This window comes from Cuculus canorus, chromosome 15, assembly GCF_017976375.1.
Source record: "Cuculus canorus isolate bCucCan1 chromosome 15, bCucCan1.pri, whole genome shotgun sequence".
NCBI classification, from domain to species: Eukaryota; Metazoa; Chordata; class Aves; order Cuculiformes; family Cuculidae; genus Cuculus; species Cuculus canorus.
This window is the reverse complement of record NC_071415.1, coordinates 17869618-17897480: the sequence shown is the minus strand read 5'-3', so window position 1 is coordinate 17897480 and position 27863 is coordinate 17869618. Positions and strand designations below refer to the sequence as shown.

The 27863-nt window shown below is 37.7% G+C and overlaps 1 protein-coding gene across 1 annotated transcript; it reads right to left on the bottom strand.

The window, feature by feature from the left end:
* Positions 1 to 436: 436 nt before the first annotated feature.
* ZC3H7A (zinc finger CCCH-type containing 7A) lies at positions 437 to 27332 on the bottom strand. The gene is made up of 23 exons (XM_054080678.1): positions 26860 to 27332; positions 22031 to 22134; positions 20894 to 20933; positions 19846 to 20043; positions 19121 to 19279; positions 17417 to 17497; positions 17288 to 17329; positions 16432 to 16468; positions 15655 to 15935; positions 13695 to 13902; positions 12677 to 12741; positions 11730 to 11922; positions 9901 to 10062; positions 9124 to 9320; positions 8826 to 8923; positions 7638 to 7819; positions 6803 to 6879; positions 6143 to 6276; positions 5687 to 5792; positions 4802 to 4910; positions 3783 to 3916; positions 3249 to 3412; positions 437 to 2390 (listed from the first exon to the last, which is right to left on the bottom strand). Exons 2-23 carry the CDS (start codon positions 22096 to 22098, stop codon positions 2201 to 2203), a joined length of 2925 nt encoding a protein of 974 aa, XP_053936653.1. The 5' UTR covers positions 22099 to 22134; positions 26860 to 27332; the 3' UTR covers positions 437 to 2200.
* Positions 27333 to 27863: the final 531 nt, after the last annotated feature.

Genomic DNA, 27863 nt, shown 5'->3' with positions numbered 1-27863 from the left:
GGGAGTCTTCAGACAGGGTTGGATAACCTAAAAAAACCAAACTTTCTTTGGCAACTTACAGTTCTTTGTCTGAACCTAGTCTATACACCCACTGCTTTTGTAAGGTGGGATGCCTTTTTTAGAAGGGCGTCCGATTCAGCGCTGAATTGTAAAACAAAAATATTGCCTTTGCTTAGAAGACTTTGTCCTTTGCGATATTTTACCAGTGAGTGTTTCTCACACGGGAAACCAAGCTTTGAGGGGAGTGCCAGCCAAGCCCCCTCCCCATCCCACTGTGGTAAAAACACAGGAGGAATCCCTTTGCTCGCCTCCCCCCTACCACAGACAGAGTGAATGGTCTCACGGGAGCCCCTCTTTCTGTGGGAGCCCCTCCAGCAGCAGCTCCCCAGCAGCCCCCACACGAGTCATGAAAGATTCCACACCATCCGTAGGGAACAGGATTACATGTTTAGTACTGTCTAGAGTTAGTTCCAATATGTACAGAGCACTTACACTGAACAATGACAGCATTAGAATTCAGAAAACAATTCCGAAAGGCACACGATACAGTCAGGCTTTATCACAGAAACAAGTGCTCGTCGCCCCCAGTTCAAGCTCAGTGCGTTACAAACAATGTAAATAATCAGGTGACATTTCCTGCACCAAGCTAACTTGGTGCATCCACCACACGCCAGCTCGATGTACCTCAGCCCAGCCTGGAAGGTGCTCCCGGAGCCTTGGCCAAAGTATCAGCCCATGTTCTCACACGCGTTGTGCTTGTATTTTGTGAACGGAAAGGGACGCGGCCTCCAGGCTTGCTGTGTGCATGGGCATCGCTTTGAACTTTGGTTCAACACCTCTTACATACACGACAGATGGCCTATGACTACATTCAAACTACCAGTCTCATTCTTAAAGCTCTTCTAATGACATAAGGTCAGCCAGTAACAGAGAAAAATACAGGAGGAGGGAGAAGCAGACCATGGAGGGGGGGGAGAGAAACTTAGTTTTACCTGTTTTGAATGAATGACTGAAAGCAGCTTAGGGTAAAAAAAAGAAAACAACCAAAAATTAAGTGAACTTACAAAGAAAGCACAATCTGCAGAGAAGCCAAAATGCAACAGAAGCTACAGCCACTGTCAAGCCGGAAGGCACGTCAGTCAGAAATCACCTCAGCCAGGAAGGGTTTTCCATTTCCTGTGGTCTGCAGGAAATGCAACTAGAAAAAACACTCACTCAGCAGCTGAGAGGGTGCCAGTCACAGGGCTGAAAACACAGCCTGTCTGCTTCCAGAGTTAGATTGGTCATTTTTGTTGTTTCAGTGATGCAAAGAATTAACGACAATACAGAAAACCGCTAACAAGCAGCTGGAGACACAAATACCAACTTATCACAATTTTAGCTACAGGTGCTCAAGCTTTTGCTAAGAGGCAAATCATTGGTTTTTTTTACAAAATCTCAATCCTGAGAGGCTACATGCAGAAAACAGCTTTGTGTAAAGTTCTCTTTATTACAGGCAATATTAGTCCATACAATAATACACAATACTGACATACAAGTGTAATCTTTCAAAATCATTTAAACAGCAAAGACCAAGAAACAGAATTTTCACTACTTCATTTTCAAAAATTAATACATTTTTTCTTCCCAAGATCCTTTTTCAGTAAATTATATTGAAACATACAAATAGAGAAAATACCCATTCAACATATATTGCTGTTAAATGGTTATTTTGTTTAAAATCTTTGATAAGAAAATCCTTTTTAGCAACCTACATATAGATAAGTAGCAAACTTTGTTTTAAACAAATCCTCTCCATTAAAAGATCTGAAGAATTTTCATCCATCATTTTCTTCTTAGCCCGTAACACAGTTTTGTAATACCTTGATACGTTAAAAGTTTTTCAGCTGAAGGACTGATACTAGGGGGCTTGCTAGACATTATAACCTCTCTTCCCCCTCTTCTATTTCCTAACTTTCTGTCCAACAGAAGGTGAGTAAGCACATAATACCTCAGATTTTTTTTAATCACCGTTCTGTTTCATGAGAGCATAGACAGGTCTGCTCAATCCCCCTAAATCTACTATATTTTGCTGTTCAGGAGGAACAATATTTGCCAATAAAAGCAGAGAACCTGCAGCTTTTCTGTCACATGCTTTTTATTATTGTCAAATTTTCTGGTTTATGCTTCCACCTGATAACATGTATGTGTCATCTCAGTATTAGTTTAAATCTTTAAACAAAAAACTATATTTTCCAAAGTCATTATCACTGGGAGCAATCAAGTGATCTTTTCTTGCTTTGCTGAGCTTCATTCTTAAAACTTGTCTTCGTTCTTCCCACTCATGGAGTTCAGCATTTCCATGGGCAAATTTACAGTTGTTCCCTTCAGTGCAAGTACCAGCCATATATCTGTTAAGACAGATTTCAAACAGTGTTTTCATAGGATTATCATAATCACTGTCATAGCTAGGAATTTTCTTCTGGTCATGTTTTTTAAATACTCTAACGTATTAAGGACAAAATGAAATAATTTGATGAGTATTTACTTTTTAAGTAAGATGATGCTAACTCTGAGATCTCCAAGGCATTCAATCTCTAACTTGAAACGGCGTAACAAAAGGTATCTGTACCAGTGATCTGAATCTTTAACTCCAGAACGCAGATTCCAAAGTTATTAGCTTTCCAAGAAGATTCCAGCAATGGAAAGAACTTCAAACAGTTTTGCAAAACCTCTACTGCAGAGAGGTAACAGGCTGCATGTCAGAATGAAAAGGAGCAGCAAAATATATGACCAATGCTAGGGAAAAATCAACAGGTCTCGGAAGTTCTCTTCCACACTTTCATAAATGATTTACAGTAAAAATTAAAAAATAAAAAATTTGTTTTGACATCATTAGGACTTGCCTTAAAGCTCCAATATCACTGTCCATCTAGGTACTGTTCTTGTGTTCCACAGGTAATTGATAAGGAGATGCCCAAGTCAACTTGTAATAATACCAACAATATTTCATGCAGCTACAATAAACTTGCAACTCTTTATTAACATCACACAAGCAGTTAATTTAGTTCCCCAATCAGGCACTTTGTCACTCCCTGAGTTCTAACAGTATATGTTAAAATACTGTTAATTACTTAATTTCTTTTTGAAAGATGTATGCAAAGCAAGAAATACTACAAACGCTGTGTGTCAAAACTAACAACCGCCTTAATTGTTTACACTATGAACTGTCATTTTTGAGCATTTTTGACATATTAAAAAACACATACCTATCACAAATGCTAAAATATCCAGTTGGAAAGCGATACTGCCAGCAGTTTTGATCATCCTCAGTGTGAAAAACCTTCTCTTTATGCTTTTCAGAAGAAATGTGACCTTGCCATTGCTTTTCACTATTACAGTTCTTCCCACACATCCAACAGTGAAAATCCACCTGGTTTACAAGGAATTTGACAACAAAACATTGAGAATTCAATACTGTAAGCACCGAACTGCTCCTAATACATTTTGAATGTACACTGGCCTGTAAATTGTTGTTCACCCAAGCAGATACAGTTAGTTAAATAATCACCTTAAGTTTATGATCTCCACTGACTTTAAAGGATTCCGAGGAAGTGCTTTACAGTGTCAGTTTAAGCCTGCATTTATCACAGCTATCTACGTGCCAAGGAAGCACCGAAAAAAAAAAAGACATCCATGTATGTTACAGACTGGGGAGGGAGAAAACAAAAAAAGCAAAAAAATCCAACAACAAAAAAACCCAAACCACGTGTGAGTGTAGAATTACACCTGTGATTACTTACTGTAACTTCAGCATAGTCAGTTGGCATGTGGATTTGCTTCCCATTTTCTTTGTTTCCCTGAGCAGCTGTATCATCTCCTTTTTCTGGTTTTTGACTTTTTAGCCATATGTCATACAACTGCTCCAAGTCTTGAACTAATGAGAGCAGAAGCTAAAATAAGTAATTAGCAATTTAAGCAAGAGTTTGAGAATACTAGATACATGACTGAGTCTGCAAGCATAATTCAGTCCCCACCTACTGTAAGAAGGAAGAAGGAAGGACACATGTAGACAGTTACAGTTCAGGGAGAAGAGCCAAGAGTGCCACGAATCTCTGGCTACTTACCAAAACCCATTGCTGCCTATCTGGGGGACAAGTAAGGTGCTACACAGATTATCTGAACAGGCACACAAAGTACTGATAACAACTGTGCAGGTGTGTATCAGTATCTGACTTTCAAAGTACTAACAGAAAGCGTGCTACAGTTTTTAGAAAATTTAGTTTGCTTTCTTGCAGACCATAGTATCATAATTTATGTCATTTATTACTTCTGATTTTTGACTATTACTCCCCAGTAACACTAATATGATAACAGCTCAACAACAGAAAGTGAATACTAATTTCCAGTAAATACACTGGGAGGGTATGAGAAATTCTTATGAAATAGCTTGCCCCCATGTGTTATCAGCAGAACCCTACCATGTGCACGTGGCAGTGGAGTACAAATAATAATACAGAATATAAACAATACTGCTGCATGGATCAATTTATTATTTATAAGACATCTAAAAAAACGATATAAACTAATGTTAAAAAAACCACATCAAGAAACAAATACATAATATAGCTATTTTTATTTAATGCTGGCTTTGGATACCCAGTCTGGGCTTATTCAAAGTCAAGGAAAAAAAAAAAAAAGGCATCTGCAAGGTTTACTACAAAAGGGAGTAAAAGAAAGCGAGTTAAAATGTAATTAAGAAACAAGAATGAAAAGCGGAACAGTTAGATATACAACATGTTAGATTTACTCTTCTACTTACTGCTATTCTCCTTCATATAGGTCCACATCTCTCTCTCCTCAGGACTGTGAGCAAATGAGCAGTTTCCATCATACTGACATTTCTTGCCTGAAGCAATATGATTGCACAACTAGAAAGTGAATAAAAAAATCCTTATGAATATAAAGTAAAATGGATGATAGTAGAGAATGTTTTTTCCAGTCTTGGCTAGTGTTTCCTCACTCAGCGTTTTGTATACTTTTTTACAAAGGCTTGTAGTGACAGGACAAGGGGCGTTGGGTGTAAACTGGAGAGGGGCAGATTTAGACTGGACATAAGGAAGAATTCCTTCACCACGAGAGCGGTGAGGCCCTGGCCCAGGTTGCTCAGCGAAGCTGTGGCTGCCCCATCCCTGGAGGTGTCCAAGGCCAGACTGGATGGGCCTTGGGCCCTGATCCAGTGGGAGGTGTCCCTGCCCATGGCAGGGGGTTGGAGCTGGATGGGCTTTAAGGTCCCTTCCAACTCGAACTATTCTATGATTTTCTATGATTCAATATCACATTAAAAAAAAAAAAAAAACAAATGAAAGACATGTTTATAAAAAGCTCATCTTTGTAGCTAGATATGTTTAAACTATGTTTAAACCACAGATATGTTTGAACTATTTCTGAAATATTTACTGGGAATACTAAGAACTTAGTTAAATCACTTAAATTATTAACTTCCACCAATCCACTGATAAGAGGGGTCTTCAGGAAAAACACATGAGATCAGTGCCCTTCTAAGGCTGAACTCTGTAGAACACTTAACATTCTCACCAACTCCTCCCATGGGAATTTCTGCGAAACCAATGAAACCAACTCAATTACAAGTATTTTCCAGTTACCCTATTTTCATAATTAAAATCTTAATTTTAGATTAACGTACATCAAATTGCAGAGGCACTTGTTTCTTCGCAGGAAGAGGACGAATGGTCATCCACTTTTTACGTTCATTAGACATTACTAGCACCACACGGCGATCTTTGGTCCATCTGAAAAACAGATTCAGTCAATGAAAGAAAATACTACTAAAAAAAGACAAACCATGTGCACAGAAGCAGAAACATGAAAGCCCAGAAAGGTCCTTCATGAAGCTTTCATCATATAGTTGAGATTTAAATAAATTTTACTAGAGTCTTTACCATAACTGATAATTAAAAAAACCCAAAACAAACAGCCGCTGAAGTGTTTCTCATTACAAATTATTAACACACTACAAAGAGATGATTATGTTCTGCTTCAGTATGGTTTTATAATTCCTTGTATTCAGTAACAAAGCTGCCCAAAAGAGGTTTTAAATGGTTGACAGAAAGGTAAATTTTCACTGTTAGGTCTTACTTACGGGTGTCTTGCCTTAGCACTACAGTATTTTCTGTTTCTGTCTGGCTCATTAACTTGACCATTTCTCCAGCACTGACCACAAACAAACTTCATCTTCAAATTAAGTGATCCATATTTCATTTGGTTCCCAAGGATCTTAAAGCCAAAAAAAATAACAACAACAATAAAAGGTACTTTATATCTGCAAAGAAATCCATACGTAATTATGAATTACCCTCTACGACAAATGTATCACGCATGCCCAGAAGCAGATGTTAGATAGCACGCCTTGTAATAGTTTAGCTTCTAATTTAAACTAGACATTTCTTAACAGACGCATGTTTAACTTATTTCTGATATAGACACATGTACTCAGAAGTTGTGATAATATATACAAACTAAACACATAATAGTCCTATGTAAGGAAAACATGCCCTATGGCAGCTGACTTTGAAATTATATTTAGGGTTTATGTTCCACCTATGACAGAATAAGCAAAGCAAAAAAAGGCACTGCATAGAAGCCAAACACGTATTTTAGCATTTAAGTGAAGCAAACTGAAGAAAGCCTACAGCTTAAGAGAGTATTTGAAGAGAGTATTAAAAAAGTAATTTCTAAAACACGCTACGTATAGCAAAAGAATTATCAAAGTAGAATTAGGTTAAAGGGAAGACAAAAATACCTGTGATCCATGTGCACTAGCTTCCATGTTCTGCCAGTATTTCTTTGATTCTTGAACGATAGTATCATGTGAAATACCTGTAAAGGAAGGGAGAAAAGTTCTTGAGCACTTATGACTGGTTTTGAATTTCAGATATGCTCAAACTGGAGCTTTTATCTATTTTTCTTTTTATATATTGTATACATATACACACACAAGTGTGCAGGTATGGATATACGTCAACATCCATCCACACATACACACAAATATGCACTAGAGTATTTCATGCGGGCCTCCAAAACAGAAATATTGTACAGGTCATCACATTGAAAAGCAAACATGAAAGTTTTTTTTAATTATAGATCGCTCAAAAAAGTTAAGATGCATATTTGAGTATTTATTTAAACATTAGGTTTCACTGTGGAAAAAAACTTCTTCTGCTGGGGGTGGAAAGAAGTAATGGCATAAATTAAACATTTTAGGCTTTTCTTTCACTGCTCTGCAAAAAAGAAATTTGATCACAATCTTCCAAACTTTGACATTTTCAAAATAAAACAAATCTCATTTGGCTTGGATTTAATATCTGCTCAAGACTTCTAGTTTTATTTTGAGAAAAAAAGGTCTGATGATAATAAGCAGTTTTGACAGCTTTTATCATAAAGAACTTGCTAATTTTGAATAGCTGGTAGCTTACTCAATACTTTCCATCATATTTACATTACTGATTAGTGAATATGCTGTATGAAAGATTCCAGCAAATTTGCAGTGAATGTACTGATGTCAAGTTGCTAATTTCAGAGGGGAGTTAAAACATTGATTACAACGAAGAGTAAAGCAAGTACTTTAGCAGACATACCTGTTTCCTTTTGCATTATCCAGACTTTAAGCTCTACCAGACTGTGAGCATAAAAGCATTTATCCTCTCGTAAGCAGCCATAATGTACCTCATGTCTGCACAGGTCAAGCTGACATCGAACTTGAAAAGGGCGGATTTTGGAATATTTCACCATAGTTTCTCGCAAAATGTGGACAAGGCACCTGTTTTTTAAAACAGTCCATTTCAGATATTCCTTAAAATGACTTGTTCACATGTGGAAAACCATGTAAAATAGCCATTCCTCAGCTTATGCCTTTTTAACACTAAAAAAAGTTTACAGAAGTAAATAGAATCTAATTATCCTTTGCAGGCTGAGTAAACTAGCATCACAAAACAGTACTCTTGTGAAATCCAGAGGTCTCTCTTCTGCAGAGCATTACTGAATTCAATCCAACTGGATCACACATTTCCGAGAGCAAAAGTATATCGTGTCTACTTTCAAGTATATATCCTGACCTAATTACGGACACAAGTACTTTTTCTTTTGTAGAGCACCATTAAAGAAAGAGTTGATGTGTGACAGTAAAAGCCTAGATCTTATAGCTGTAGAGTTTCCTCAGTATGGGGAACTGGGTTACAAACAAAGCAATTAAAATGCTCCCACTTAAGTTTCCATCATATAAAAATGTCTGTTAGTTTTCCAAAACTTATTTAACACTATTACCACTAAGAAGTTTTTGTTATCTTTCAAAGAATAAAGACACTTCCCTCACACTATTTTAATCAATTGAATTAATAAGGACTATGGTCTATTTCAGACACCATAACAAAGGTAAAATTGTTCTTAATTGAGTTAACACTACAGCAAAATAAGCAAAACAGAATGAAGAAACTTAGAAATTCCTATATTCACATCACACATCTATTTACATCAGTGCAGCTCACCAAGTAGATAAGCTATTAACAAACTGACACCAAACCAGTAGGATTCAAATGTGAGGGTGGATACCGCGAATTTTGAAGGCATTGTAAAGCAACGGTCCACTTAGATTTTAGTTATATGAGACAATCCTTGTTCAGTACGTTTGTCTCACTGCCAAAGCATAACAGTCAGTTAGCAAAGAATAAAAGTTAATCAACAGGTAAGAGATGAAAGTCAATATTAAAAAATGTCCTGAAACCTTTGCTCTTAATTTGAAACATACAGAGATGGTATTTCAGACATACTTGTTATCTTCAAAGTCATGCATAGCAGGGTGAGAACAAGATGACGAGTTATCCTTGTTCCTTTTGCTTATTATTCTGGGTTTGTGATCAAAACATTTCTGGAATACAAAATTAGGTTATTAGAGTATGTGTTTTATACATTCAAAAATACACCCCACCTTAAAGCCTAATGCTAGTCAGATTACGCACGTGCATTTCAAAATTTACAAAACACTCACACATTAACCAAAGCCTTTCTTTCCAAGTCATGTTACTATCTACTATCACTTTTATTGTGTCATTAGAAGTAAAGCAGCACCTCACAAAGAAACATAAATAATCCATGATGTTCTTGAAGAAGTCGAGAAACAGTCAAATTGATCTTTCCATTTCCTCCAAAAAGAGTTTCTCGACTAAAGGCTCCTTTGCGCTCCAGCGTCCACACATCAATCTCCTCTTGACAATACGCAAACGTACAGTGACCTGGATATCTGCATTCCTCTTCAGCAGCAACATCTGAAATAATAATATTGACTATGACACTGCTTTTGCAAAACTTTTATTTGAAATAAAAGAAGCTACAACTGTCGTAAATGGGTCACTTCAGCCTAGCAGGCAGAAGCAAAACCTTATGTTGAAAGACTTGCAGAAAATGTACAACTCCTCATAAAGGCTGATCACACCTCCAGCAAGTCTTCTTTTCTAGTCTAAGGCAAAAATGCTGAGAACCCGGAATACCCTTTGCTTAAATATAGCTGTTAATTAATCCATAAGTCACCTTGTTTACATCACAAGCAGAGGTTCATACCATAAAAGTCTAACCAGAATGCTTTTTTGTTTTGTTTTGGATAGTAATAGCCCAGCACTCTGAAGCAAAATTATTTATGATGTATAGAAGTAGAGTGCATATCCTCTAAATAATTACACTAATGATCAAAATATGGCTCTCCTTACAGCCTTTGAACCACCTAGTGAACCTCCTTCCCCACCTCCCATGAGCAAGAATATAAACTCATTCTATACTTCACTGTGGAAAAGCTAAACTATTATTACTTTGAATGTTGTTTTTAAACACTGTATTATCTGTAACACATACCTTTACATATATAATATGGTCCCACATACTGTGTCTTTGTTGGTCTTGGACGTATTTTTTTCCACGATTTATCTTCAGAGTTTTTTATTCTGCCAATTAGAATATCCTTCTTACATTTATGTTCTAAATTGGGATGGTAAGCGTAATCCAGTAATTTGGGACCTGAAACAATCATAGAAAATTGCTTATATTTGCATAAATTGCAGCATACTTTTAACACTTCCATACACAGACTAGCACATAAGCCCAAAAGCTAAGTAAATGAATACACCGTATAGTGTTCCTACTTTCACCAGCAGCTCTGAAGAACCAAAAATCATTAACAACCACGTTGAGCAGAACAGGAAAAAACCTGCATACTTACAAAATGACCAGTCTCAGCGAGCTAAAAAAGCAAGTTGTTTGGGGAGGGATGCTGTGTTACAACCTTCATATAATTTGAGGACACCAATAAATTGCTACTTTTCAAACTTCAAAGCATATGTTTCCACTCATTTAAAACTTTAATTGCTTACTTATAACAGGTCAATGCAGATGGATTCCAAGGATCGGTAAATGGTTCTCTTAACCTTCAACTTTTATTGTATTAGAACAGTTACTTAAGTACAGAGAGAAAACATACTGGGCAAGAACTACACATCAAAAATATAAATGCCAATTGCAGAACTTCATGATTTTGGAAGCAAAAATATGCCGAACTTGAAACTGTTTCTAGGATGATACTAAAGTGAAGATTACATCACCACCAAAATGAAGAAATCGGGGAAAGAGTCTGAAGATGAACAATGCTCAGTGTATTTTGCTATTTAAGGGTCTAAAAAGCTAAGAGTGTGACCCAGTTTCCCTGAACAAAGAGCCGATGAACAGTACAATTTCACGAGCAGGCAGTAAAAGCAGGAGACAAAGGCTTTGACAGAGATGCAAAGAAACAATAAATAGATGCTTTGATACAAAAAATGAAGCTAGAAACATGCTAAGTACTTCCACCAGTATTTGACAGCTCCTGTTTTTAACAAAACGCGTTCTACGGTTTTTCAAAAACAACATGGATTTTTCTTGTACGAATAATTTTGAAACTAACATAAGAGTTCTTAAAACTATGTCATCCCCTAAATGTCTCGATACAATTCTTTATTAGTATTATCAATACCAATGACACCTATAACTTGAAACACGTTTATTTTTAAGATTAGTCTTAATAGAAATTATTGCCTCTAGAATATGGCTCTGTATAACAGCAACAGCTCAGACCTAAAAGATTAGTTATATTAAAGCCCAATGCTGGTTAAGATCCTTTGAGTCAATACAGTGGAGTTAATTATTACTAAGGTTTGTAAGCCTCAGGATTACAATTCAGAATTAGTTTGAAAGAACAATAAAGCAGATGGGATGTGGAGGTTACCAGGTACTTTGAACTGCAGTTCAATTCCCCATGGCCAATCAGAGACAGTATTGCAAGTTTTTTTTAGTCTTGAGCAAAGGTGTCATTCTTCAGAGTACCCTGGCGGCTGGGAGGAAAGTGAATACAGAATGTAAAGACCTTACATAGTAAACCCACAGGCTGCAGAAGGCGTGTAGTGCTTTGTGGTGGTTTTAGGAATCGGGAATCTATTAGGGCAAGAAATAAAGATAAGCAGAAGAAGATAAAAGAGTTGTTGAAACACTTTACCAGTTCCTTAATTGTAAAATCACACTACAGCTGCAAAGAACAAGTCGGTATTAATATTGTTGAGAAGCCAACAGTATTTTAACTTATGAACACTGAAATTTTAAACGTCTGCTTCTTAATTTTTTAAAAATGAACCCAACTGAGTCCAAAAGTCCCTTACCTTTTTTGATAAAGCATAACTGGCAGGCCTGTCTCAGTTCATGTGTGCCTTCTAATGGGTTTCTTCCCACCAATGCTGAAGATACAGGTATATTAGCAGTTGCACTGCTAAAAACATTTGAAAAGTCGTTTCTACTTTGGCCTGCAATTCCCATGTAATTTTCCGACGCAAATAAACTACTAGGGCCATTTATCTGTTGGAAGAAAACATATTTTACTCTATCCATATAATTTAATTTATCTGCAAGTAAAATTTAATTTACTGAAATCATTCTTCTAAGCATAAGACAGACTATACACAATAAAACCATAACACAATCTTAACCACGTGTCTAAGAAGGGAACACAGAGAATTTACAAAAGCCGTATAGACAGCACACACTAAAGCATACGATGACCCAGCCAGGTTCAGGAAGAACAACCCTGCTTTCCAGTGTAATTTTACTCCATCCCAGCTCAAGAGGCCACTGTCCTTCATGCTGCCCTTATCCCCACATAATCAATGCCCATCAGCATGACTGAAAACACACAGCATGACTAGCATACCGTGACCAGAGAGATTCTCTGACACAAGGCAATCTCAGCTGTTCCTGTACTATACCAGTTCTCCAGGATTCCTAAAGTTTGGCACTCAGATCATAACAGATTTTCTCTCTTGGACTGGCTATTTTACAACTCCACAGTATTTTACAGCAGGTTCCTCAGAATGGAAACACGCCTACGCCAGCGAAGTTTGCATGTATAAAACAATCTTTGTAAATTTTTGCTTGTGTTCAATTACTGTTGCTGTGAGCTACTGTACAACTGTTTTTCAAGCCAGAATCATATTGAATGGTAAACCAGTCATTTTTTACAACTAGAAACTTCTACTGCAAAAATTAAGATCTGTTAAACCTTCAAGGCAGTAACATTTGAACTGGTATGAAAGCAAACATGAAAAATACTCACAAACAATGGGGAATTATTGCTGCTAAGTGTTGGTGTTCCATCCCTGGAAGATGAACTTGAGAGTTCTAAAGGAGTGCAAAGAAGTTTTAATTGTTTCAGTTCCCCACAACATTCTATGCAAAAAAAATTGGTTATTCCTAAGAAGTAGAATCATCAAAGGTTTGGGTTTTGACAGTCACCAAAGTTTTTTTCTTTGCTATGCTTATTTTTCCCAATTACGTAAAAGTCCCTTGTAGACATCTGGGCTGAAAAATAACTAGGTAATCATCTTCAATATCACTATATCACCACCTGATTAACATCAGCAGTTGCTTCACAGGCATACGCTTAAGCAACAGGAAGATACTCATGCAGGACAAAAAGGGTAGCTACGTAAGCAATACCTGACCATCAAAAATGAGGAGATGAAAAAGGGGTAAGAGGATTTTTAATTTTATTTTGTAAATTTGACTTTGTTCTAAAGAAGGCACACTCCTGTTACACTGGTAGAAACAACACTTAATTTTATCTTTTCCAGCTCACTGGCTATTTATATTGTTATTTGACATACCCAATTTCACTACATAATTACAGTCCCTAGAGTTCAGAGCCAAACACGTAACACTGGTCTTTTCAGAGTAGACAGTTATATTAGCATTTTAGAATTCTTGTTTATTGCCAAATCATCAGAAACTATGTAAGCTGGTAAGAATCTTTGTTAAAAAAAATAAATCAATTTGAAGGAACATGGTTCCCTCTTTACACTTACTGACCTGCAGCAAAACACAATCAACACAGAGAAATTGAACAGAGGGAGCTTAGTGCTGCTTATTCAGACCCCAAGTAAACAAAAGTTTTATTTATAAATTCTTGTGTACAACCAACACTGATTACTAATACTTTCAAAAACCATAGGCACAGATCAAATGTTATGGAAGTGTTACTGAAGAAGTCGTGAAAACTCATTTGTTATAACAAACCATTTGGCTCGTGCACAACTCTCATCATAAAAGGTTAAATATTAAGACTCATTTCTTACCTCTTTTTGGGTCACTGATTGAAAAGGTACTTAATGGTGAGCAAAAATTTTCCAGTGAAGAAGCCAAAGGCTGTGAAAAGATTTCTGAGAGAGAAGGTGAAGAAACAAATCCCGCACTAACAGGCAGTGTCCCCAACAAAGAGGCAGAGAAAGGTACGCTAGAAGCTACACTTCCAGCAGGAATAGGTCCTCTGCCTCCTGTAGTTTGCTGGAAAAAAAGAAATTTTAAAAGAATATTCACACACAGCAAAAAAAACTCCCAAGAACACAATCTGCAACAATAATACTTTTATCAATTTTTTTTGCAAAGTTTTTATAAACTTACTGAAAAACAACAATAAAAGGCACACTGCAGAACTACAGTGCTGTACAGAGCAACAGTATGCAGAGAGCCACAGTAATCAAACCCTGGACAATATCCTAGTGCAAAGAATTATATACGAATCAACCCTTTAAAGGTTCACCATCACCAGAAGTTTATTTACTTATTATCAGATTTGAATCTTTTTATGAGTCCAGATCAGAACTGAATTTCCAAATTATGTTAAAAACTTAAGACAACAGGGAAGAGCAGAAAGTCAGAAATCTACACTATTTTTTTTAAATAAAGAGAACATAATTCAAATTGCAGTACAGGAAAAATTTAAAAGTTAGCTTTTAAATAAATCCTCAGATATAATAAAGTGACACCACCTTCTGCAAAGGCCAGATCACCTTTCTTCCCCCCATGGAGAACAACATATCCTCCTGTATGCCTCTGTTAAGGATGTTATCAAGTGGGGGAGTTTCCCTTCCTCCTCCTTGCTGCCCCAAGGAAGCCCCCCTTTGTCTGGAGGTTCATCAAAGTGGTCTGCACAGTCTGGCCAATATAAAATTCCCTCCGTTCCTCACTGGCAAACTTAGAATAGGAATAGCCCTTCAACAGTCATCCAGTCCAACTGCCTGACGAATACAGGGAACTTCCCAGGACCTCTTAAAAATAATAATTTTCTACATTTCCAAAATACATTTACAGTGCATAAACCAGAAAACTAGAAGCCTCAGCACTTTCAATTTAAAGGTTTAGAACTGTATCCACAGCTGAATAAGAAATTAAAAATCACTACCAACTGAAGAATTAAGTACTCCATAGTCTCATTTAACATTGCAACACTAGGGGCTCCAAACAACTGGCAAGGCCACGGCAGAGTGTCAGTAACCTTGCTAATAATTCCAGACATTTCCGCTTGCCAATCAAAGCTCTCATTTTGACTAACAGTTGAGGAACTCCATAAACTTCACAGTCTGTTCTAGCTCTGGAATGATGGTGTAGTTAAGATCAACTTTTCATGTGCTTATATTTCTCTAATGAAAATTTAGATTCATGATGGGCTAACTACTGGTTATCCAGAAGGCAGATCTGCACAAAGCTCTGATTGCAGAGATACTAGTGAATGCACAAGAAGATCACAGTGCAAATACTACTGCCCTGCAAAGCTATTAGCATAAGCTTAACTATAGTTTCCACAGCTACAGGGTAGGCACCAACATACTCTGGTTCTGAGAGGGATTACTCGCATTAAAAAAAAAACCAAACCAAAACAAACCCCAATACCAAAACATCGGCCCAAACTTCAGGTGTCTACTTCACTTTTCATAGTACTTCCTGGAAGCAGTATCCCTCCACTGGGAAGGTATTGGTTGTAGCATAGCAGGATTTCTGAAGTATTATCCCTCCCCAGCAATATCTCTCCGGTCTTCCAATACCCAAAACCAATGTAATTGTCCTTGAAACTCTGCTGGTATCTTTACAGCCACATTTGCAACAATCTGCACCTCAGAAAATCAACCTAATGATCTACAACACAGTTCAACATAGCCAAGAAAGTTAACTTGCATTTCACTACTAGTCCACTCAATAAAAACAGAAGATCGCACTCATAAAAATAAACTTTTGAGAAAGAACACAAACAAGCCTTACCATTACACTTTCATCTGGATCAGGCACAGAATCAAGTAATTCATCAAGTTCTTCGCCAATAATTATATCTCCATCTCCACAATCCAAACATGCTTCTGGCATAGAGAAAGAAACAGTGCCTCCATTTGCCAACATTGCAGAAGGCAAAGACACCTTTTCCACTGGAAGAGGCATAACGGAAGATAAAGATGGTACAGGTACTGATGACACTTTAGTCACTTCAGAAACAAAATCTGACGAAGAAGCAGCAGAAACAATCTCTTCCTTCTGGTCAGATAAATCTGAAACACAGAAGATGGGCGTGACTGGAACTTTTGTTCAAAGATGTAAAAATATCTTGCATAACTTTTACCCTGACAATGTGGGGTGAGAGAGTGGAGGAACTCAAAGAATGTTTAAACAAAACCACATTAAATATTTCCAGCTGCCACTGACTTCCAGCCCATGTTTCCCTGTATCTCAGTGCTTACATATTAATTAAAAAGACAGCAAAGTTACAGACCTGATACTTTACTAAATCTTTGGCGTATTTTTCAATCCTTATTTTTCTAAGTTAAAGAGAACGGTATGAGAAAAACATAACAGGAACACTTACAATCACATCAAGTTGAGGAGACCAAAAGAATAAACACATGGTTTTATAGAGAGAAAGAGATTAGACTTCTTACCAGAACTTTCAAATGACAAGATGAATTTTTGTAAGAAATTTCACAACAAATATGAGATATGCATGGCATGTCTAGCTTCCTAGCATTAAGATTGTAACACAAGACTCACCTAACTCAATATCTTCTATAGAAGAAGAAGAAGAATTCTGTAAGTGAGAAAAAATACCTCTCAGCACTTTGCAGAAGAGCCATTAAAAATCTTCAAATATGTATCTACAGACTATGAATGCAAGTCCTCAAATTTATGTTTTATAAAATCTGAAATTTATGAAGTCTAATAGAATTTAAAGGCAAAATAATTTTTTAGATAAAGCATCCACCTGCAGACCTAAATCCACTCACACTATCACTAAAAATCTGCAACCAAACAACCAAAGAGAGCGTGATATTTCAGGGAATGAAAGAGTCCAAACAGTATATCAAAAGAGCTGTTCCTAAGTTGCCCCATCCATTTACAGCTAAATTGTCTATATTCCTGTGAAAAAAGTCTCGGATAAAGATTAACTCCTGTCCATTACTGCTATTCCGACACATTACAAATAGCGAGATAAATGCAAGTTAAGCTGCTTGTGAAGGTCGAATTTGGATAAATGCATAAATTAAAAGGGATTTTATCCAGCACCCTTCACTTTAATAACTGCCAACCAAATAAAATAAATAAATAAGCACATTAACTATGCCCTTGCCTCATGAAATTCAAAGTAAATATATTTATTGCGCTGGATTTAATGATTTAGCTAACCTTTATTGTACAAAGATAACTTCAATTATAACCTTATATCCTAGTCTGTAGTAAATATATAGCAAAACTGAACACAAAGATCAACAGAACCCTGAAGTCCAAAATAACAGCAACTTGTACAACATGTCAATTACACCATTTTCACTTCATCATGGTGAAATCACAAAATAATCATTCTTTATTATTTAAAGTCAGCTTGGACTTGGGACATACAAAACCTTACCTGAATTGATACATCACTAGAAACCAAATTTGAGGAGGGTGGCTGCAAAGGAAAGATACCTTTATTAAATAGAAATTTTGCATTAAGAAAGGGAAACTTCAGGTGTAAAATGGTAAAATGAAATCTTACCTTTGCTCTTACATAGGCTTTCCTTATTTTTAACCCTAGTTTTTGAGCTAGATCTTGGGTAAGCTTAATCACACTTTCATCCTAAAAGACAAATAAAATTTCATCATTCACATGTATTTTCACCTAGTCAAGACATCTGTTTACAACCTAGCCTATGTTCTAAAAGATCCCTACGTGCAGGATGTCTCATAATACATCTTTATTCTTTTACGAACATATGGGACTGCAAGATAATGCTGAAAAATACAGCCACCCTCAACCAAAGTTACTCCAATATTTGGAATTTTCTTAAAAAGCCAGAAAATAAGCAGTATCTTTCTCTTCCATTGACTTAAATTTAATGTACAGATTTTTCTAAAACCAGAGAAGTCAGAGTTTTTGTGGGTATTTTTGTTTATTTGGGGAAGGTGTCTGGTTTTTGAGGGGATGAGGTTTCTTTGTTGTTGTGTTTTATACACAAGTTGAGAGGCCCATTTCTGATTGCCATAATGTCAGCTACCATATAACACTGCTTAATATTTAATGGGAATTCCGTGTTTTGGCAGTAACCGCATCACACAACTAGAAAAAACTGAGTTAAAAACCTGGGTATATTTCATTCTATCCTATATTTAGAATAGCTATCCATTTAAGTTATTTTAAGACTTAGTTTTCAGAATGCGTCCTACAGCTAGAAAAATTTATTTATAAAACTTTATATAAAGGCATATAAACCTTAAACAAAAGCATTCAGATCAAGATGTGCAAAGCAAGGATCCAAAGTCCCAAGTTATACTTCGGAATGAACTGCTTGTGTCTCTGGAAACACGAATAAAACCTTAGCTGGATCAAGAAGAAAAGTATACTCAACAGTGCTCTATCCATTTCACTGTAAATTTGATGCAGAGAGGCAAAAAAAATGCAACTCCCTATTCTGTCCTGTGAGCGGCTTATTTTGAGTAAGTCATGTGAAGTCTCCATCAGCATTTTAGTTCAAATCAGGAATGCATTTCTGAAGTGAGATCTCTTATTAATCATCCTCACCACATTTTAGTTCACGTCATCTCAGAGAGCCAAATTAGATTCATTTTGGATGAAATTAAATCGAAAGGACTGCAGCAGTGCACTTGATGCACTCTGACTCTTTTTTAAAAAAAAACAAAAACAAACCCCCACAAACACCATGGAAATCAGATCCTCAGGACCAGCATTTCAGCCTACAGATCCTCTCCTATTATGCTACACACTGCTTGCTAATACAGATATAGCCTAAGATAAGAGGTGCAGAGTACGTGATTCAGATGGAGGACAATGCACAGCTAAGAATGTTACTAAACGCTTGGAAAGCTAAAACACAGTTATCAAAAGAACCAACAATGCAAGTTATAATTAAGGGCATTTTTCTCTTTATGTCATAATTCTCACTAGATAATTTTAAACAATTAATTCAATAGTTCAAGTGTTTACTGCAAACACTTATGGTACTTGACCCCCACTGCACAGGGACTATTTCTTTGGCTGAAAGTTAACACAATAAACAGCTTGGGGACTGTGATCTCTGCTATCAGTCTTCACTTCCACAAAAAAAAAATAATTCTTAAGAGGAATAAAAAATACTTTGCTACACTAAAAAAACACATCAACCAAAAAATACAAATGGTCTTGATGAAAGTAGACGTTTTCTATATTAAATCTTTAAAAGTTATCGATATATAATTCACCTACCTGTGGCACAGCAAGAGAACATTTTGCTACAGCATCATAAGCCTTCTTATAACTTCCTAGCTCGTTCAAAGCTTTTGCTTTTCGATAGAGGGCTCTGAAATTGTTTTCATTCAATCTTAATGCTATCTCACAGTCTTCCAGAACTTTGTCATGCAAACCCTATGAGGAGGAAAAAGAAAAAAAAAAAAGCACAAATCAGAACTATTCTCATTGAAATACCTAATTTAAACCATATTCGATGAAGGTATTGAAACACTGAAAAACATTCGCCAAATCCACTGCACGCTGCATGTGCAATTTTTGCTAGGTCACCAACTTCCAACTAAAAAGAAGCAGGGTCATCATTCATGTAAAATCCAATAATCGTTATGAGGACAATCCAGCTCTTTCACAAGAGCCATCTTATTCCACAAAGAAAGCTGCAGACTGTGGTGCAATGAGCAGTATAAATGGATAAAAACATTGTTCCATCAGCTGCCAAGCCTCTTCTAGGCTAATATCTAGTAAGGCTCTTCTAGGTTAATATCTAGTACTAGTAACTGAAAATATTTCAGTGATGATATATGTAAAAAGAAGAGATTAAAGAATACTCCAAAATGATGATTTGAAACATGCCCCTTCTCAAAGCAACACCAACAGTTTTTCACTCACTAGGAAACCTTCCACGTCTTCCCACCGTTAGCACACTGTTCTTGAGAAACCATACAGTTTAAGCAGAAGCTTACCATATTTGAAAAGCATGCTATCCTGTTCACGTGCAGCTTCTCTAAAATGTCATCAGAAACTTGGATTTCTTCAGAATTAGCATAATTAGCGATGTTTATAGCTTCTGTATAGTGACTCAGTGATCCTCTCCAATCACCTTCTCGATATACATCATTCCCTTCATTAAAAAGATTTCTAACGAGCTCTTGTATAAATAACTGGAACAAAGCAAAGAAACACTCATCAACAGCAGTTGCACTGTTTATTTTCCATACTTACACATAAATTATTAAACAGAAAAATTATACTTGTAGTTTCACAGAATCAAAACGAAATGCAAAATTTTTTTATATATTGGGATTTTCCTTTCTGAGACAATCTCTAATATTTAACACCACGAAACATATAAATGAAAGAGGCTGAACTACTTATAAAAGAATTACTTTGTATAAGTAACATAAAGGCATATATAATCTCCCTATCTATGTTCCCTACATTCTTTTAGCAAACAGCAGCCATAGCAACTGGCGAACTGGTGGTACACAAAGGCTGCTTTTGCCGAGCAGAAGATTCTTTTCTAAACTAAAATGTGAACAATTGCATTTTTACCTAATACGTTCTCAAACGAAAACACCTGCTGCTGGATAAAAATGCATTTTCAGATGAGTCTGAAAATGTAAGTTAAAAATTATGCAAAATCATACCATGTACAAAACCAAAACGTTATGAAGATTTATGTGACTGAGGTCCTTTTATCTCACTTTTGCTCTGCTACTCTAATCTTTACTCAGAATAGCACGTTGTTTTATCCAATAAATGCCCTGAATTCATCCCTAAAACCAGTACAGAAAGAGATCATCTGAATTGCTATAGGAGTGAATTCTGGGCATCCAAGTATGGGAACACTTGCACCACAATGTAAGCAGTCCTCTAGTTCCAATACTAAGACATCGTAAATTAACACTCATACTGTACCATTATTTAGACGATGATTAAAACCAAGGATAAATATAATAAGATAAGTCCGTGTTGAAAACCCTTCTGGAAATGCAAAACTAATTTCATTACCTCATATTGTTCTTGCGTCCCTGGATAGGGCAAAGTAGATCTACAAGAAGAAATTATCAATATTGTTATAAACATTACACATATCGGTTCTTACTAAAAGCAGTCTCACTCGCTGCAGCAGGCAAATCTCTAAATATTGTCTATTGCCTACACTAAACAAGGTGAGAGTGCTGTAATGAGTTTGATTGAACAAGTGTGTTTTCTTTTAGTAATGACTCATTTTCATTTAAAGACAGTCTTAACTCTGACATTCAAAATGCATTAACGTTTGGAATCCTTCGAGTTTAAAACTTCAACGTTGTTTGTTTAAAAACAACTTCCTTCCGCTCCTCCACTATGCAGAACCAGATAATACAGGAGGAGAATGCCAATTTCCTTGTAAGTATTATAAAAAGACAAATTATCTGTCAAAAGAACACATCAATTTTAATTAAGTCATGCCAATGACACTACGGGAATTTTAAGAGCTCTTTTGTAAGACACACAACAGAGATTCTGTAGCACAGAACAGAGGTGTTTACTTCCAACTTTTCAGGAAGAAAAATAGGAACCCTTTCCCTTGCTATACAGTTATCTAGGAAACTGCTTCTGCATTTTTAAAAGCGTAGTTTTCCTGTTTCAAAAACAAAGCCTTATGCAAGCAGTCAACTAGCATGAAATTTCACAAGGATTCTGAGCTAGCTGGGATCTCCTAGAGAAGAATTTCACACAATTACTAAGATGATTTTTTATTAAATTAAATTTTAGCTGCAGAGAGCTGAAACATTTTGGTAGTGGAGAGCAAACCCACCCCTCTCAGTAGCAATCTAGTCTTAGGTGTAGCTGTCCGTAAGTATAAGGTGAATTTTCAGGCTATCAACATTTTCCACACACCACAAAAATTCAATGCAGATTTTTCTAAAAGGCAGAAAAGGAATACCCTCCCACCTTCAATCTGCTCTGTTTGAGAATAAAGAGGGCTTCTATTTTTCTTTAAGACTGCTCTCCATTTCCATGTTAGCGTTACAAGTATTCTGACGTGAAACACAGGTCCTCCTCCTGCCTCCAGTGGTGTGATATTAAAAGGACTTTCCCAGAGCTATATATCTCATATATACACACACAAAAGAATACAAGAATAAAACCACAAAACCATACTCTATAAACTGGAGTCCTTTCTTAATGTCCTGTTGTCTAGTGCTTCTCTCTTCCGACACATTGGACATGTTATCCTGAACATCCACTTTTCAGAGATGCCACTCCTCAAAAAGGAAGACAGATAAGTGGCTGTTAGTATGTAGCAGTTTGCATTTGGACCAGAAGGATCCAACCTCACATCAACATCAAGTTCACCACACGAAGACAACAGGGCACCACAGCTTCAGGGCATGCGCTCTGAAGAAAGACTGAATCGCCCACAGCCATCTCGGTAGAAGCCTCAGGTCAGAACCACCACCCTCTCTGTCAGTGCCCCATTACACAACACCTCTACAGAAAACCTTTCTTCCAATTTTTTCTTTAACTTTCGCTTTCCACTTATTTACTCTAGATATGCAGTCACGTCAGCGAAACAAAACCAAACTACAAGCACAGCCTTGCCTGCATCACTACTGAATCAAGCTAAGGTTCCATACAGTTCCTCTTAAATAGCTTTATACTCTTTGTTTGTTGAGGCAGAAATAAACTCCCAATAAACCTTGGGATATTTACGAATAAAACCCAAAATGACTAAAAAACTACCGTTAAGTCTAATTCTACAGTCTTTCATCATCACCCAGCCAGTAAGGTGTAATTAGAAGCAAAATACTACTGCCTTAATAATATATACCAGTTGACCAAGGGAAAAACTTTACCAGTAGCAAATACTATCTACTTCGTTTGAAAAACTGAAATACTTTAATGTAATTCCACATCACCAACTTGATATTTAAATCAATTGAAGCAGTCTGATTGAGCAATTTTCTTTTTTTCTTCATGTCTTTCATTTGCTGGATTTACAAACATTCATGTTAAGCAGGCTAAAACAATCTGTATAACCTTCAAGATAAGGCTGTTTGAAGCATGGTTTCACAGCTGCATACAGTTGGGACAAACTGCAACATAAGAACACAACTTATTTTCACAAAAAAAAGATCAGCACATCAAAGTTTTACCCTGAAAATACTGAAATTCAGAAAAGGCTTTTAACTTGAGGAACTATGTAAGTTTTGTGAAGAAAATTACTTTTTGTAGGAACTTACAGTTTAAAAAAAAACAAACCTCAAACTGCATGCAGTACATTTCCATTAGTCTTGAAACTCAGCTGAAAGAAGCCAGTATTTTGTGCCGTTACCATTTCAAAGTCAAATAAAACAAAATAACTCCCAGCAAACTCAACAAAATCCCAACTGAGAAGAGAAACTGGCTGGAGAAGACAACCTCCTTTCTCCAAAGGATTTGGAATAATGAAACAATCTGAAGAACTTTCAGCTCTAATAATGTATACAAACCTTTCCAAAGCATCTTAAACAAACACATGAAGTCCATACCATTTCAAGTCATTAAGACTTAGTCCTATTGCAACACATTGCTAAAACCAGCACAAGAAACTGCATAGTTTTCTTAAGGACACTAAGCAAAAGAATGGAAGCACTCCTAGGTCCCCGTTGCACCTCCTTTCCTGCTGCGACCCCTACTATCATCAGTCTGTAAATAAATATCATGGGCAGCTACAATAGGCTGCTGACGTGAATTGTTCAATTGTCACTGTTTAGGCTTATAAATAGCACTAGTAATCTCCTCTCCAGAGAGAAAATAACCACAAATACCTTTTAAAATATTTTTTTCATGTTATTTTATGCATCACCTTTTTCTCCGTAAGTCAGTAATACCTACCGTGTTTTGAGGGCTTACATGAAAGACTTTTGTTATAAGATAAATGTTTTAATGAATAGCAATACCATAACTATGAAGAAATCTAAATATAAAAGCCAAAAGGAAATTTATTGGATATTAATATACTTTATTTACTCTTCCATGGTTTAGGTTTTAAAATATAAACAAGGGCTAGTTCAAATAAGAAATTCTCACACTAACTAAAGACAGTAGCAATGTCAGCATATGCTTTCCCCCAAAATAAGCTATGTAAAACATATTTTAGTCCCTGGAATTAACAGCTTACAAAGTAATATCTTGCCAACATAAGAGTCCTGCATATGTCAAGATCTGAGCAAGTATTAAGATCAGCTTTACTCTACTAATTTTAAGCAACCCCAATGCTCCACATCAACAACTTGCGAAGAGATGAAAAAAGTGTGATGCAGTAATAGCTGCACTTATTTACCACCTCCAGCATAAATACTAAATGAATGAATGATATGATATATTGAAACTTGAGGATGCACAGATCCAATTTCTGCATAACAAGAAAGTTAAAGGAAATATTACAAGCTGGCATGACAAAAGAACAGCTAGCAAGCGATGAACACATGAGTGTAATTTATTATTCAAAGCAGTTTTCTATTTTTTTCCTACTTACTCATCTGCATCCATAAAATGTTCAGGCAAAAATTATCCTTCCTTAACATACATTGCCCCAGTATTTGATGATTTTACAGGGGATTTTAAACTGTTTCAAAAAGCACCTCTCCCATCCAAATTATTCTTAGATCTCCTTGAGAAATCAGGATCATATTAGACTCATACAAGGCAAATAGCAATTGTGTCTGGACTTCTAATGTCATCTATCCACTTTCACAGTTTTTAAAAAAACACCTATGTAGCATAGCTTTTCTCCCCCATCTGCACAGACAAAATTCCATGCAAATACACAAAGGTACAGGCAATTAAAAAGTTAAAATGTTGCTTTGTTGCTTGTAACTACTACTGAAAAAGCAAAGCCTATACTTTACTCTTTGTACAATTCACTGAAAAACACAAGCTAAAGGAGAGGAAAAGAAAGTAGTACGTCATTCAAAAAGAGTCTAATGTGTCAGTAATTAAGGTCATAGGCAGAACTGATTCCTGTATTAAATAAATTTCTACAACTGCTGCTACATGAACAATACAAGCTCAATTTACTAAATCCCCAGTTTGCCATGCATACAAGTTCTCCCAGTCAAAACTTTGGTCCTGAAGGGTCAGGAACTGGGCAAGACTAATCCTCTCTCCTCCTGCATGCAGTTGTGCCACCAGCTTATTTAGAGATGAATGGAGAATAAAAAGCAAAATATACAACATTATGTGAGGACCAGAACTACTGCAATGGGGAATTAATGATCTTCACATGACCAAACAGCTCTGTTATTGTTCATTATTGGCATTAATGGCTCCACCTATTGCAAAGTACTTCAAATAAGCATTCACTACACTTTCAGGTCTACATGCTGAAAAGAACTGGAAGCCAGTGGTTCTCACCACACTTCCTCCACAGTGCTAAAACTTAAAAGCTATAGAAGTGTTCTTTTAAGATAAAGAATCGTATCTTCTTGCTATGCATCACCGAGTTCCCTATTAATGCAATTACGGAGTTACAGGAATCTCTAGTTAGATCTTCATACAATAAAAGCACACTGAAAATTTTATCATGATTGCTGCTGATAGATCTCTGCCAGCCTCAGTGGTTCAGCTCAACTACAAACCTGGACTGGGATGCAAGTCTAGTGAAAAGCCCACTTAGCAAAGAGACCTCCTTTTGCATTCCAGCAACAGCCTTCTCCACCTCTTTGTGACACAGGCAGGAGAGAAGGTAACAAACTTAAAATGTTAAATAAACTCAGTCAAAAATTAACTCATCATCTACAGCATCATATGTCAAAACTTTGATCAGCAATCAAAAGCTGTAAAACCAGAAGTCTGTGTATAGACTGAAAATATAAACAGTTCACCAGCCTTTCCATATAGGAAAACTGTCCTCCATAAAAGAGAGGTTACACCCTGGGTCCTAGAATAAAGACAATACTGCAAAGAGAATGGGGAAGACTGAAACGGAACAGTAGGAGTGAATACATGACTACAAGGCAGGCAGTATAAACCCCTTTCTCCTGTAAGGAGCAGAAGCCTTTCTCTGCTGCTACGCTGACACCACTAACAGTGGCAGCAAGTCTAATGTGTTCAGGCATTTGGATCCAAAAAGCTATGCATGTCTAAATCCTGCCTCAGGGGCACAAGAAAGCAGGCCCCTACCTCAACACAGACAAGCGAGAAAAGGAAGAGGCACAGCCGGAGCTATACCCTAACTGCTTTCTAGAGAGATGTCACTAACAGAAACATCTTAATTACCGCAAGTTCCAACCCAGCCAAGGATCAAACTGGACATCAAGCATCAAAGGAATTTTGTTCTTATCCTAATCATCTGACAGCTTAAACGAATAATTACAGATAATAAACTACAGTGCAAATCAAAGCATGCCTTAGAGACTGCAGACTGCTCAAGAGACTTGGACTGGCATCGAGATGAGGAAAGGAAAACGGAGATCTTGACACAAAACCTTTGTAACAAAATTCCTCCTCAGATAGCGAAGGCACAGAAGATTCAATATTCATGTTCATCCATCACCTGGCCATTACATAAGGCATTTCAAACATATAACATTGCCGGAGGGGAACAGGGAAACCAGTACAGGACATGCGTTTCAATTAATTTCAATTCATCTGCTTAATCTAATACTTCTGGTTACAATCACACAATTCCGCTGTGTCAACTGAAAAAGTCACTTTACATCACAGACATAACCCAGTTGTGGTTTTTTTATTTCTATAAAGAGAAACAAACTTAAGAGTTGTCAAAACGAAACATATAAAGAAAAAAACTAAACGGAATACACAGCAACAGTTTAACATCAGTCGTTCCACCTTCCACATCTGGGTGCATCTCCACCCACTCCTTCCCTACCCACAAAACAGTAAGATATTGTTCAAGGTTTGATCCCTATTTTCATAGCTTTCCCACATTTTTTTAAATCCGAAATCAGGAGAAAACAAAGATGCTTTGTAAATCATTTCCTTACGAAACTACGGAGAAGGGCTGGAAGACTTCGGTTTACGGTTCCCTCGGGCATTTTAGTAAAGAGCCGATACAAAATTCAAAGTGATGGAGGAGCGGTTTATGAACAGACCCAGATTATCCAGAGTTTACACCGAGAGGAGCTCCAGCACTCGGTTGTGACGACCGCAGCTGGCAGTCTTACGGGTGTTTTCGTATTTCACTTCCCGTGACGCCGTTACGACTCTCGGTAAGAACAGGGACGGCAGAAACACCCGCCGGTACGCGGCGACCGCGGCCCCGAGTGCTTCGGACCGGGCGGGGTTTGCCCCGCCGCCCGCTCCCGGGGCCGAGCGCGCCCCGCGCCGCCGCCTTTGTTCGCGCCCTGCAGCTCCGACAGCGCCCGACACCGAGCCCCGCGCCGGAGCGGCGGCCCCGCGGGCCCCGGGCCGTTCCCCGCGGCCGCGCAGCCCCTACCTGCTCCTTCCGCGCCGCGGCAGGCGGAGCTACGAACCGGTGCGCGCAAAGGCGGCGGCGGCGTCACCGGCGTCACCGCCCCCCCCGTTCCGCCCCCGGCGCCGCCGCCGAGGGCGCGCCCCCTGCTGGCGGGAGCCGCGTGAGCAGCGCGGGGGCGGGACCCCATTGGCGCGAGTGCCAGCACGGTGAGCCTTCCCATTGGCTCGGTCAGCTCCGTGGTGGGAGCCGGCGCTTCTGATTGGTCGATGCTGTGACACCTGCGTGGTGAATGGTTGGCCGTCTAAGCCCCGCACCTTTCGCTGGTTTCCGCGCCCCCAGGCCTCTCCGCGTCCCTTGACCCCCCCGACAGTGACGACTAGTGCGCGCGCGCAGTGACGTCAGCCGCACCGTTCGGCACTGGGGCGCTCGCGGTGAGACCGGGCTGTGGCTCCACGCGTCTGTTAAGCATCGATCTTACATTGGACGAGGCATTGGAGCCAAAGAACCGAGTCCTGCGCCCCAGAACCTCCGGGCTGCCTCGAGGTTCGGCCACTAGAAGCGCTCTCGCAGCCC

What these genes read in the sequence shown, in the direction of transcription:
- ZC3H7A (XM_054080678.1), bottom strand. Translation starts at nt 22,098, where the DNA reads ATGTCCAATGTGTCGGAAGAGAGAAGCACTAGACAACAGGACATTAAG. An exon ending in TATTTATGTTTCTTTGTGAG is followed by an intron (nt 8,924 to 9,123) that starts GTGCTGCTTTAC and finishes TTTGTATTCCAG; the next exon opens with AAATGTTTTGATCACAAACC. An exon ending in TATTTTAGCATTTGTGATAG is followed by an intron (nt 2,391 to 3,248) that starts GTATGTGTTTTT and finishes CTGTCTTAACAG; the next exon opens with ATATATGGCTGGTACTTGCA.